The following is a 13,128-nucleotide window of genomic DNA, read 5'->3' as shown; positions in this document are numbered from 1 at the left end:
AGATGAAGAAACTGAGGTATAGGTTAGCTGGGCAACTTCTAAGGTTATACAGCTTATAAATGTCAGAACGGAGTCATGAAACCTATCTGGCTTCACTAAACATATTGCCTCATCCCAAAAAGCTGGTGACTGGTTACTTTTAATGTCTGGAAATCCAAGCTATTTACATGTAGTATTACTACATACCATTTGTCCAATTATTCCTGCAAAAACATTCACTAAGTTCATTAAATTATAAAAATTTAGATAAAAGTCTACTCAATGAAACTTTACTTGTACTTAAGTAGCATCAAGTATGAAGGCAAATTTCTCTTAAAGAAATATGTTCCTCTTCTTGTTCTGACCATGTGTCAGGTTCCCAATTTTAAATAATAGCTTTTGGACAGGTTACAGAAAAGAAAAATCTAAAGCCAACTGGGATTAAGTGGCTGCCAGAATATGCTGCTACTATGGATGTTTAAAATCCACCAGTTTCCTCAAATGTATAAAGATAAGCGGACTAAAATGTCCCCAAGATCTAGTGTTGGGAGTTCTAAGAAACTACAAACAAAAGGTAAAGGGTCTCTCAAAACATACCTTGAATATTCTTGAGGATATGGGGAGGAGTACCAGGTGTGAATTTCATACTTCCCAAACTCAATGACAGAGGGACAGCGGACTTGTGGATCAGGGGGACCAGTCACTCCAACTTTCTGTGCAGTCAAAAAATACATCACAAAAGTTAGCTAAATTAAATCTACTGAGATTGATATAATGAAAAAGCTGAAATTAGATGTTGTCTTCTCAGAGTTCCACAGAAGAACAAAAAAAGCGAGGAATAAGCTAACAAGTTTGAAATAAGCTGTATTATTTTTTGTAAACAGGGTATTCAAATGGAGAACAAAAATGCTAATCTTTGAAAACCAAATGCAATTGGTGTCATTGTATTTTCCACATTTAATAAGACTGTGAATATTTTCCACAATTAAATTCACTCCCTTAATGACTTAGTTATTAAAGAGAAGCTGCTGACATTTGGGGATATAAGACAATAACTTTTAACAAGGAGGGAAAAGGAACTCTGAATACTTGCCAGTGTCACTACACAAGTGCCTCACCTGACTACAGAAACAACCCACTAAACATGTGAGCAGAGAGAATAGAGTGACTTTCTGGTTTGGAAAAGTAGATAATATTAAAAGAATATGACAAAAAGTATCAAAAGAGTCTTCAATTCATTTTACACTGCCCCTAAAATTCCCTTCATCAGTAGTTATTCATAGATTTAACCAACCAAAAAAAAAAAAAAAACTGTTATACACATATCGTTATCCCTTTTATCTAACTTCTGTTTATAATGAAAACAATCTCTATGCCTCCATCTCTGCAAAAACCTGAACTACATTATCTAAAAAAAGAGTAATTTGTAAAGCCTTTATGACTTCCACACCAGCAATTTAAATATAAGCCACTGCTGAGGACTACAAAGATCAGGTTTTAAAACTTCAAATTCAAGAGCAATTTGATTTGCTCTACAACCAATACAGGAAGAGATTCATACATAGACACATACATATATATTATGTACATAATATTTATCATGGACACTCTATAAATATTCATTTAAAACTTAACATTAGGGCGCCTGGGTGGCTCAGTCAGTTAAGTGTCCACTCTTGGTTTCAGCTCAGGTCATGATCTCCAGTCGTAGGACTAAGCCTCACCTAGGGCTCCATGCTTAGCTCAGAATCTGCTTGTCCCTCTTCTTCCCCCTCTGCCTCCTCTGCTCATTCTAAAATAAATAAATAAATTCTTTTTTTTTTTTTGAAGGCTTAACATTAAAATTGACTTAAGTTAGAATTTAGTCTAATCAAACAAAGTATTAATAACTCCTCAACAAAAGGATAACTAACATTATTCTTCAACTTTATGCTTTAAAAATCAGACAGATTTATTAAAAGTCTCTTGTTGGAGCCCACAGAGAGACACACACACACCCACAAACCCCTACACACTTTCTAACAAAACAAAAAAGATCAGATATTTTTATTCAGTTTTAGTAAATTCATTTAAGGAAGGAAGAAACCTCTTCACACAACTAATTTGAGAACTCTCCCTGGCCTTTCTAACCATTCTCTTTTATAAACAGGCCAAGGGACTTATCTCAGGTTTCATGCTGGAATACAGCTAGGTGAAACCTCAACCTCTTCCTTAGACATTTCAAAACAAAATACAAACATCTATTAGTTGGATCAATTATGTTATGACACCAAGGAGTATTGGGGGTTCTTCCAAGTGCAAAAATCATTAAAAACAAACATACGCAAGACAGGCTTAAAATAATATTTTTTCATGTCTCAAAACCAAAATAAAAATTTGTAAAAAGGTTTTAAAAACAATGTTCTTTAAACTACATTCCAGAAGCAAGTATTCTAATTCATAAAGTAGCATCTTTTAACCTATCTTCACAACTCAAAACAACAAGAGTATAGGAGGTATCAGAATAACCAAATACCAGAAAACAACTTCCTGAGCCAACGATCAAACAGAAAGCAGAGGAGTTGAAAATATGCACCTGCTGAGGCACTGCCTGTTGTTTGTGAGCCTTCCCCTCAGCTGCCCCGCGCTCCTCCAGGCGGATGCACGATGTAAACGTGGATATCCAGTTCCAGTATAACTGTTTACACATCACCGCAACTAAGACGGTCTGTTTAAAACTAGACTCACAGAAGACTTCCCCACTGCCTTTACCTATCCTCACCTGTTTGCACCGTGAAATGGCTGGCACATGCACTCATCCACTTCTGGCCTCCACCACCATCTCCAACTCCCTTATGAAAGCCTCAAGAGCCTGTGTGTTTCCGTTTACTAAGGTTTACACCTTAACAAAGACTCACTGCAGTAAGGAAGCAACAGCTGCATCCAAACCACTCATTAACCCAGTCCTTGCCAAAATCAAACTCAAATCTGAATGACAAGGTCAATTCTGCTAGGTTTTATTTTTAAATTTCAGCCAAAATACTCTCAGTAAACATGCAGCTTTCTAAAGCAGCAGCTATCTAATAGAATCAAGAACACAGCAGGGACTGGGTGGCTCAGTCAGTTGAGTGTCTGTCGGCCTTTGGCTCAGGTCATGATTCCAGAGTTCTGAGATCCAGCCCAGAATCCAACGCTGGGGTTCCATGCTCAGTGGGGAGTCTGTTTTTCCCTCTCCCTTTGCCCCTCTCCTTGCTCGTGCTCTCTCTCTCTCTCTCTCTCTTGCTTGGGCTCTCTCAAATAAACACATAAAATCTTTTTTAAAAAAATATTTTTTTAAACTTTTAACTAGAATTCTGCCACTTTGTGCCACCTTTTCAGTTGAATATGCCAACATCTTGAAAAGATGACATATATTCCAGGTCAGAATAGATCTTTCAATCTAAGTAAGGGGGGGGGAGGCACTAAATGCACTAGTAATTGGACTAACCCAAAAGATAACTTTAAATGCACCTATTCTAGATAATAAAACTGTTATTACTAGCAGTTTATGAGAAAAGATTGTTACTCTTCTTCAAAAACTCCACCTCCACAAATGACTCATCTAATTCCAATTTCCAATATACAGAAGCAACTCTGACAGTACCCTCCAATTCCAGATCTGGTACAAACATGAAAACTACAACTGATCTAGAAGTGATAAGGATACAGTTCTGCTCCTCCTCATGCCTCCACTGGACAACTCCACCTTGATCTTCCCTTTCCATTCCCTATGGGGATTTGGCATTTTGAAGTGGGAGTGGAGAGGAGGAATGTACCCTTATTATTAGTATGAGAATGTGTAGTGTAGGGAAAGGAGAGGTCTTTCTGGTATTTGAACATTTTCCTATAGAAACAGTGTAATAAAAAATAATTCTGTTCATTAGGGATTAGAAGTTGCATGATGAAAGAGATATGTAAGAATGAGTTCATACACTCCAAAATAGAGGCAGCATGAACTTAAAGAATAAAGAGAATCAGCATTTATGAAGCCAATACTGTGGCAGACTCTATGCCTTATATTGTTATCTCATTTAAATGCCACAAGCGGTTCCTCAAAGTAGAAAACAATATGCCCACCTCATAGGTGGCGGGGAAAAGGTTCAGAGAAGTTAAGAGGGGAAATACTTCAGGGAAGGAAAATCAACAGTGAAGAATAAAGACAGAAAAGAACAAAATGGGAGGGGTGAGATATGAAGTACTCACTGTCCTCAATTAATTAATGTTCTGAATTCCAAAAGTTTGTGTGTATGTTTTTTGGAACTGAAACTTAGTTTTCCAAGGAAGTGAAGCTACAAAGTCACAGACTCTTATCCAAAACCCTTCAAATAGAATGTGATTCAGAATCTTGAATTTTTCTGATGTTAGTGAAGTATTACATATCTGAAATCAACAACCCTGACAGGATTTTGGGCAACACTCCATAATCAGACACACTAATATTTCTTTAGGAAAGCATATGAATATCCATATTAAATGGAAAAGTAACAAATATGTATAATCTCATATCAGTTCAAACCATGTTTTGCCAACAATTCTGTTTAGGTAAGTGAGATCTTACTGTAAAACGAGTTATATATATTTTTTCAATCTCCAAAGAAGATAAACAGATGGTTGGTAAGCACATGAAAAGAAATCATTAATCATTAGGGAAATGCAAATGCAAACCACAATGAGATACACCACTTCACATCAACCAGGATGGATACCGGACAGAGAATAACAAGCATTGGAGAAGATGTGCAAAAATTGGAATTCTTGAACAGTGCTGGTGAAAATGTAAAATGGTGCATAGGCACTGTGGAAATCAGTTTGGCTGTTCCTCAAAAAATTAAACAATTTCCGTATGAACCAGCAATGTATAAAAGAACTGAAAAAAGAGACTCAGACAGGTATTTGTCCACCCACATTCACAGCAGCATTATTCACAACAGCCAAAAGGTAAAAGCAACTCAAGTGTCCATTGGATGACACCATTCATGGTAAAGACATATATACCTAATGATAAATATACATATAAATTCTGGTAAGGGTGGATGCCTGGGTGGCTCAGCAGTTTAGCGCCTGCCTTCAGTCCAGGACATGATCCTGGGGTCCTGGGATTGAGTCCCGCATTGGGATCCCTGCATGGAGCCTGCTTCTCAGAGGGAGAATGTCCCTATGTCCCTGCCTCTCTCTCTCTGTGTCTCTCATGAATAAATAAATACAATTTTAAAAAAATAAAAATTCTGGTAAGGGAATTCTAAATGAACCTGAATGAACCTTAAAGAAGTTATGCTAATAAAGTAAAAGCCAGACACAAAAAGGCAAATATTTTTTGATTCCACTGAGGCCTACCTATAGCAGCTAAATTCAAAGACAAAATTAGATTAGTGATTGCCAAGGGCTAGGGAAAGGAGAAAAGGGAAATTATGGTATAAGGGGTACAGAGTTTCAGTTTGGAAAGACAAAAAAATTCTAGAGATGGATGGTGGTGATGGTTGCACAACAATGTATACACATCCTTCATGTCACTGAACTGTATTCTTAAAAATAGTTAAGATGGTAAATTTTATGTTATTTATACTTTACCACAGTAACTTTTTGTTAAGTTTTCAGGATTCTGGATCTAAGAATTATAGATGTGATTACACACTACTTCCTGTCTTTTTTTTCACCTATGTCTTTTTTGTTCATCTACACTTAGATATCTTCTTTGTTTTCCTACTACATATTGATAAAGCCCAGGATTTTATCTTCAGCCCTATCATCCTTTCTTTCCATAAGACCTATAATCCAGTGATCCTACCAGTTTTTCACTCTCCATATGGCCCTCCTTTCTCATTCAGTTTAGATCCTAAGGTCTTTTTTGTACCTTGTCTTTGCATATATACTTAATTTCCCTACTTTTCTCCCAATGCAACAACAAAATCCTAACTGGTTGAACTCATGTCTCCACATAATCCAATACCTGAATACGGTCAGAAGAAAAACATAGAATCACACTGACTATTCTCCATTTATAATTCTTAACTACTAACCTCTCAAATGGACCCTTGATGCTTCTCTAACTCCATTCACTCTCCCACTTTCCTTAAAAATTATTTCATACTTTCTCCTATCTCCTCAAGGCTCCAACACCTCAGCCCATCTTCATTTTCAACCAATGCCTTTACTTCCTACTATACTAGAAAAGTAAGAAACAATCAAAAGAGAACTTCTACCGCTTTCCAAAGCCACATCTATATGTCTACCCTCTGTGCCCAAAGCCTGTCTTCCTTAATAGTATATATAGCTACATTGTCTCCCTCCTCCTCTAAAGTCAGGGCCTCTATTTGCACACTGGACAATTTCCCTTCCCTCTTTTCCATCATCAGGTTTCTCTCCACTAGATCATTCCTATCAGCATATAAACAACTGTTATTTCTCCCATATTTTAAAAAGGGGATATTTTCTTTTGTCCTCACATCTTCACCCAACTATTCTCCCTGTTCCTCTTCATTGCAAACTACTTCAGAAGAATAGCCTCATATTACTTCTATAACCAATTTTTCTTCTTCTATTCCTTCTTGAACCAGCTCCAATTATATTTTCATCTTCCCCTTCACTCATTATGGAAACTGCTTCTCAAGTTCACCTTCATGTTACTAAATCTGATGGTCAATTTTCAGTCCTCAATTTACTTGACCTATCTGCAAATTTTTCCATTCTTTCTTTCTTGAAATATTTTTTTTTTCACTTAGCTTGTAAGAAACCAGTATTTCCAAGTTTTTTCCTCTTCACCGGCCATTTTTCCTCATTTCTCTAATCTCTAAAACTTGGAGTACCTCACAGAACTCCTTAGAGTTCTGTCCTTTCCTTTGGTGACCTCATCTAGTCTCCTTCCTTTTAGTACCACCAACTTACTGACAAGTTCCAGATCTAAAATTTCAACCCAGACCTATGCTTTAAACTCCAGACACATATAACCCACTATCTACTTGACATTTCCTTTCCTGAATGCTTTATAGGAATCTCAAAGTTAATGTATTCAAAATCAAACTCCTGATTTTTTTTTTCCTCAAACCTGCTCCTCCCATATTCTTCTATATCTTGGAGAAAAAAGCAACTCCCTCCTCCAACTGTGTTCTGGCATCGTCCTTAATTCCTTGTTTTCACAGCCAATCCATCAGCATATCCTAATGGTCTACCACCTTCGAAACATAATCAGAATTCCAATTCTACCACTACCACTATGTCCTAAACCACTGTATCTCTTACTTGGATAATTCTAATAGCCTCCTAAGTTCCCCTTGTTTTTGTATTTCCCCCTCAACCTATACAGAAGCCAGAATAATCCTGTTCCAACTTAAGTCCTTCTACTCAAAATCCTCCAAGGGTTGCTATCGCAATCAGAGTAAAAGCCATAGTCCTTATGATGACCTAGAAAACCCTATCATATCTGACCTCCCAGAACCTTTCTGTCCTCTCATCACCTAATTTATCTTCTACCTTGCACTTACGCAGCTCTAACCACACTGGCCTTCTTTGTGTTTCCTTGACTGTGCGCCAAGTACAAACCCCAATTCAGGACCTTTACATTTCTGCTCCCCTGTCTGCAATATTGCTCCCCCTGATGATACTCACAAGGTTCATTCTCTTATCTCCTTCAGGTTTCTCTTAAATGTCAGACAGTCCCTACCCCAACAATTTAAAACTGCACAAATCCATCCAAATTCTCTCTCCCTCCCCTGCTTTTTCACCCTAACACTGCCACATGGTGTATCGTTTACTTTAACATAGCCCCACCTCAACTCAACTGTAAGCTCCTAATTTTTTTTTGCTCACTGTTGTATCTGTAACACTTAGCAGACAGTAACCTGTACTCAGTAATATTTATTGTTATATGTTATCTATGATAACAACTTCAGCTACTACCTATGTAGTTTCATCTATCACCTATGTGCTGATAACCCAGCATATCTCCTATCCCCAAACCCTCCTGACCTGCATATCCATGTATATACAATAGTTTACAGAAGTTTTCCATTTTAGATTTCACACAAGTTCCCAATTTATGTAAGCAAGGTCTCTTCTATCAAAAAAGCTCCTCTTGCCATGTTTAGTGTCATCACCTACTCAAAACAGGACACTGGGAGACTTATCTGGTTCTGCCTTCTCTTTCAATCTCAACTCCCAACACCATATCTTTCTCATTCTATCCTAAATCTTCCTCAAAATCTTGACCTACTGTATCTCCTCCTCTTTCATTTGGGTCCTAGTCACGTTTCATTCTGACTACTCTAATCACTGGACTTGATGTCCCTGTTCAGGTTTTCTTCAATCTACTGTTCACTGTATCACCAAAGTTGAGTTTCTAAACACAAATACAACCATGTCACTCTTTTTAAAAGTCTTCAGTAGTTCCTCAAGAGTTATTTTACTACTTGAAAGAACTGCTATAACTAAAAAATAAAGTACAAACTTCTTAACATGAACCATGGGACCTGTGTGATCTGGTCCATACTTACCATTTCAATCTCATCTCTTACTTGAACTCCAGCCAAACAAGTTGCACATAGCTCCAAGGGTTCAATAAGCTTTCTCATACCCAAACTCCTCTTTTTGAAATGCCTTCCGCCTCTTGCCCAACGGTAAATTCTTACTCATTCCCTCAACATCTCTTCTGTGAAGATTCCCCTAACATCCCTAGACAGATGCCTTCCTGTTCATTCTCATTTCATCTTATGTATATCTTTATGGTAGCATGATACCATGAACTAGAAATTAAGAGTTAAGGATATGGAGTCAGAAAGCATGGGTTCACTATAGATTCTGATACTAACAACTATATGACTCTAAGTAAGACAATCCTTCTAAGGCTTCAACTTCTTCACCTGTAAAACAGGAACAAGTAACAAGGTTGTACTAAATGAAAAAAACTGATATATAATGCTGTGTGTAGTACCTGGCACACAATAAAAGGTGTCTATTACTAACCACATGGCTTTGTTTACAAATGTCTCTTCAACTACAGAACAGGGACACATTTTCTATTTACCTAAGTATTTCTAGCACCTATTACTAAGATAACTAGCAGAAACTCACATTTATCTAGTGCTCACTATACAAATGACACGCTAAGCACTTCGCAAATATCAACTCATTCAATCCTTTCAACAAACCTATTAAGTAACTTGTTTGACCAAAGTCACTCAGCAGAGGGAGGATTTGGATCTATGCAGGCTGTTTCTAATACTTATGCTCTTAACCACTATCTTAACAAATACTCAATAAAACTGTGCTAAATTGTCAAATGAATGAATTCAAATTTAACTAGCCTTTAATATGTGATTTATAATTAGGGGTAAATGCCATAAGACACTAAAACAACCTCCCACTCCCCATCTCTAATTTCACCAGTACCAGAGAGAAATCATTCCAACAACAACAAAGCAGTCACGAGGATACCTTTAAATCCTGGCATGCCAAGACTAACGTCCTGTTACCAGCTGTTTTTGTTTTGTTTTGTTTTTTAAGAGAGAGAGAGAGAGAGACAGAGAGAGAAGGGGGGTGGTTGGGAAAGGGAGAGAGCATCTTAAACAGGCTTCACACTCAGAGCCCAATGTGAGGCTCAATCTCACAACCCTGAGGTCAACCTAAGTGAATGAAGTCAAGAGTCAGACACTTAACCAACCAACACCCAGGTGCCTCCACTCTTACTAGCTTTTAAAGCTCTCTAAAATTCAGCCCTATACAAGTTATTCAATATATTTCTTACCACTGTCCAACAAAGATTCAGTTTTACTTAGCAGACTAAATGCAAGCAGTTCTTGCTTTAAATGGTGCCATGTTAACTCAAACTTATGAACTAACCTAAACTGAGACCAAATCTTAGTCACCAGAGAAGCATATAAAGAATGGACATGATTCTAATAGGCACGTGTTTCCAATAACACAGTGCTATGCAAAGCAAGGACAATCTGCCCTATGACACCTTTAGGAGCAGCTATTGTTTTCTATATCATCTCCACAATGTGACTTGCATATATTAGGCCCTTAAGTATTTATTGATCTGATGGACCAATAATCACAATGTCTCTTACATTTATAGTAGTCATTTATTCCTCCAGGCTCTACTTAATGTTGTTTACCCTACCTGGTAAGCTCTCATTTTCTCCATTTACCTAAATCCATATCATCCTTTAAGCCTGCTTCTTTTGTCATTATCTCAAATCATACCAACTCTTATTATCTTAGTATACTCTGACCATATGGAACAATCTGTATCATTTAATACAGCAATGACTTACATTCATTAGTACTCTTATGTCACTGCTGTTTATCTTTTATGTACTCTTTCCCTACTTGTATTTAGTACATGTTTTATGATTTTGATGCTTTAATAACATTTTTTTTTAAGTGTAATGCAGGATGTTACTATGATTAAGGGCACAAGATGTGAAGCCACACAGGACAGAGTTCAAATTCCACTTCTGCCATTATTAGTTATGTAACTTCAGGAAAGTCACTCAACTAAAAGTATTGGTTTCCTCATACGTAAAATGGCAATAACAATCCTTACCTCACAGGATTAGGAGAGTTTCTGAACCTAATTATTTCCATTTCTAAAAACTGTTCCAATTCTTTATGCAAAGAAAAAGATTATTTTAACAGCCCACACAGATTTCAAAAATGCTGTTAACTTTATACAACATACAAAGAAACAATCAAATTCTTCAAAATGAGAATGCATTAAAATTAGTATGAAATATAACATGCTATTTGATGATATTTTATGTAAAAATCACTGTATATGTTTCAAAAAGGCTGTTATGTTCCAGTGAGATGAGCTGAATACAAATGCTTCTTTCTTGTGATAGAAGTTATAAGAAAAACCATTTCTTCCAGGCCCATAAGATTACCGTTGAAAAAAAATTCCGGAACAAAAGCCTATACTACTAATTTCTTATACTTCTATTTTTCCTTTCAGAAGTGGCTTTTTTTTTCATGTATTCATTGTATAGCTAATGAAAAAATATAGTACTAGGTAAATGATATTCTTACTTCTCCTGAAATTAAAAAAAAAAAAATCAAAACCAATTAATAGACGGTCCTTTTTTATAAACATTTTAATAATTCACCATAATGCACCATACGAAACTTAATTACTCAATAAAATCACTATGAGCAAATACTGGATTTGCTTTTTTGGGGCACATTTCCTACTAGATGGTAAGCTCAATGAGAATAAAAACTTTATCTTTTTCATAGCCTCAATATCTAGCACAGTTCCTGGAATCAAGTTGGCATGTAATAAATGAAAGGTTGTTGGTTGGAAGAATTCCAAAATTAATTCCTATATCATTTATCTTTTATTGGTGCAGCTGTAAGATCACCTAAGACCCTGTAATTCTCCTGCAACATTTTTGAAACAAATATTGAACGAGCTACTAAACCATATCTAGTCTCTCAAAAATTACTTCATGCAGTATCTTTGTAAATGTTTTTATTTTTCAAAACATCATATAATGTGGGGTGCCTGAGTGGCTCACTTAGTTAAGCATCTGCCTTTGGTTCCGGTCATGATCTCATGGTCCTGGGATAGAGCCCCACACTGGGCTCTCTGTTCAGCAGGGAACCTGCTCTTCCCACTCCCACTGCCCCCAACTCCTCTGTGCATGCATACCCGTTCTCTCTCAAATAAATAAAATCTTAAAACCAAAACCAAAACAATACAAAATATCATATACTCTAACCAGTGGTAACTTTTCTAATTGGCTTCAACCCACCTTCTCTATTCCATGAAGCCAGAGAACCTGGGAGTCAACCCTGGTTCAAACAACACATCAAACCTACCACCAAAATCTGCTGATTCCATCTCTAGAATATATTCTAAACCCATCTATTTCTCTTCTATTTCCACTGCCACATCCCAAGTCTATGTTACGGTCTTCTTCAGTTGGATCATTAAAAAAGCCTCTAAATTGGGGTTTCTATGCTTCTACTCTTGCCTAATTCAATCCATTCTTCATACAGTGACCAGGAAAAAAAATTTAATGAAAATCTGATCCTGCTGTTTTCCTTGCTAAAAATCATTCAATGGTTTCCTACTACAATTACAATAAAAACCCAAATCCTAACTTATGTCCTCAGCTTCTCTCTCCAGCTTCATCTTGTGTGACACTTTTATTCACTGTACTCAAGTTATACTGGTCTTCTTACAGTTTCTCAAATTTACGAAGTTCTTATATGCCTCAAAATATTTACAGCGGCAATCCCCTTATTGATGTCTGGAATATTCTTCTCTGTAGCACTTTGACATGCTGACCTTCTACTCATCTTTTAAGTCTCTGTGTAAATTACTACTTCCTTAAAAGAGGAATCCTAACCTCCAGCAACCTAGATCAGGAAGCCCCTGTAATCTCTTGCTGCGTTCTTTTTTTCCTATTACCTACCAGTTTGTAATTAAAGATTTATTTTTATAATTGATTCTCTGTCTTGCTCATGAAACTGAAAGCTTCGTGAAAGGTAGAGTCTATGTGTTCTGTTCACCCTATAGCTCTCATATCATGCCAGGCACATGAATATTAAATGAAAGAAACTCATGGAAAAATACCACCATCAGAAGAATTTTAGTTCACTGCCAATGAAAATAAGCACAAATCAGAATTCCAATATCTAGCTGTTTATTTCCTTGGTGCCAGGTATACCTATGGACAATAACAAGTTTAATAAAATTCGGGAAGAAACACACAGTTAGCTAGATTACTGTTGATACAAATTTATATTGTCTCCACTGAACTTCAGCAAAACTCAGCATCCCTTTTAACTCTTCCTAGTCAATCTTTCTCTTCACACCGCTATTATTCCAATTCCTGCCAACTAGACATCTAGACTAGAGGAAAAGCAATCCAGACAGAGGGAGCAGTAAGTACAAAGCCTCCAACTTAAGGGGTGGTGGTACTTGATGTGTCTGAGAAAGAAGAGGCCTGTGGCTGGAGTCAAGTGAACAAGGGCCAGAACAAGGGGAGTAGCCAAAGAAAAAGGCAGCCATGAGATGCTACTGAGTCTTAAAGAGAAGAATAAACACTTTGGTTGTTAAAAATTCTAAACAAGTGCTTGCTTCAGCAGCACATATACTAAAAATTCTAAACAAGACTGAAAAACATTAAA

The 13,128-nt window shown here is 36.8% G+C and overlaps 1 protein-coding gene across 1 annotated transcript in view; it reads right to left on the bottom strand.

Annotated features, from left to right (window-relative positions):
• The window catches only part of KAT6A (lysine acetyltransferase 6A), a 115,872-nt gene that overhangs the window by 23,128 nt on the left and 79,616 nt on the right, over window positions 1–13,128 (bottom strand). Inside the window, exon 9 of the mRNA XM_025993658.2 lies at window positions 577–692. Within this exon, the coding sequence (XP_025849443.1) occupies window positions 577–692 (116 nt within the window). The remainder of the gene's footprint in view (window positions 1–576; window positions 693–13,128) is intronic.

This window comes from Vulpes vulpes, chromosome 7 (genome assembly GCF_048418805.1).
Source record: "Vulpes vulpes isolate BD-2025 chromosome 7, VulVul3, whole genome shotgun sequence".
Taxonomy (NCBI): Eukaryota; Metazoa; Chordata; class Mammalia; order Carnivora; family Canidae; genus Vulpes; species Vulpes vulpes.
Note: the sequence above shows the minus strand (reverse complement) of the source record. Positions and strands in the feature narration are given on the sequence as shown.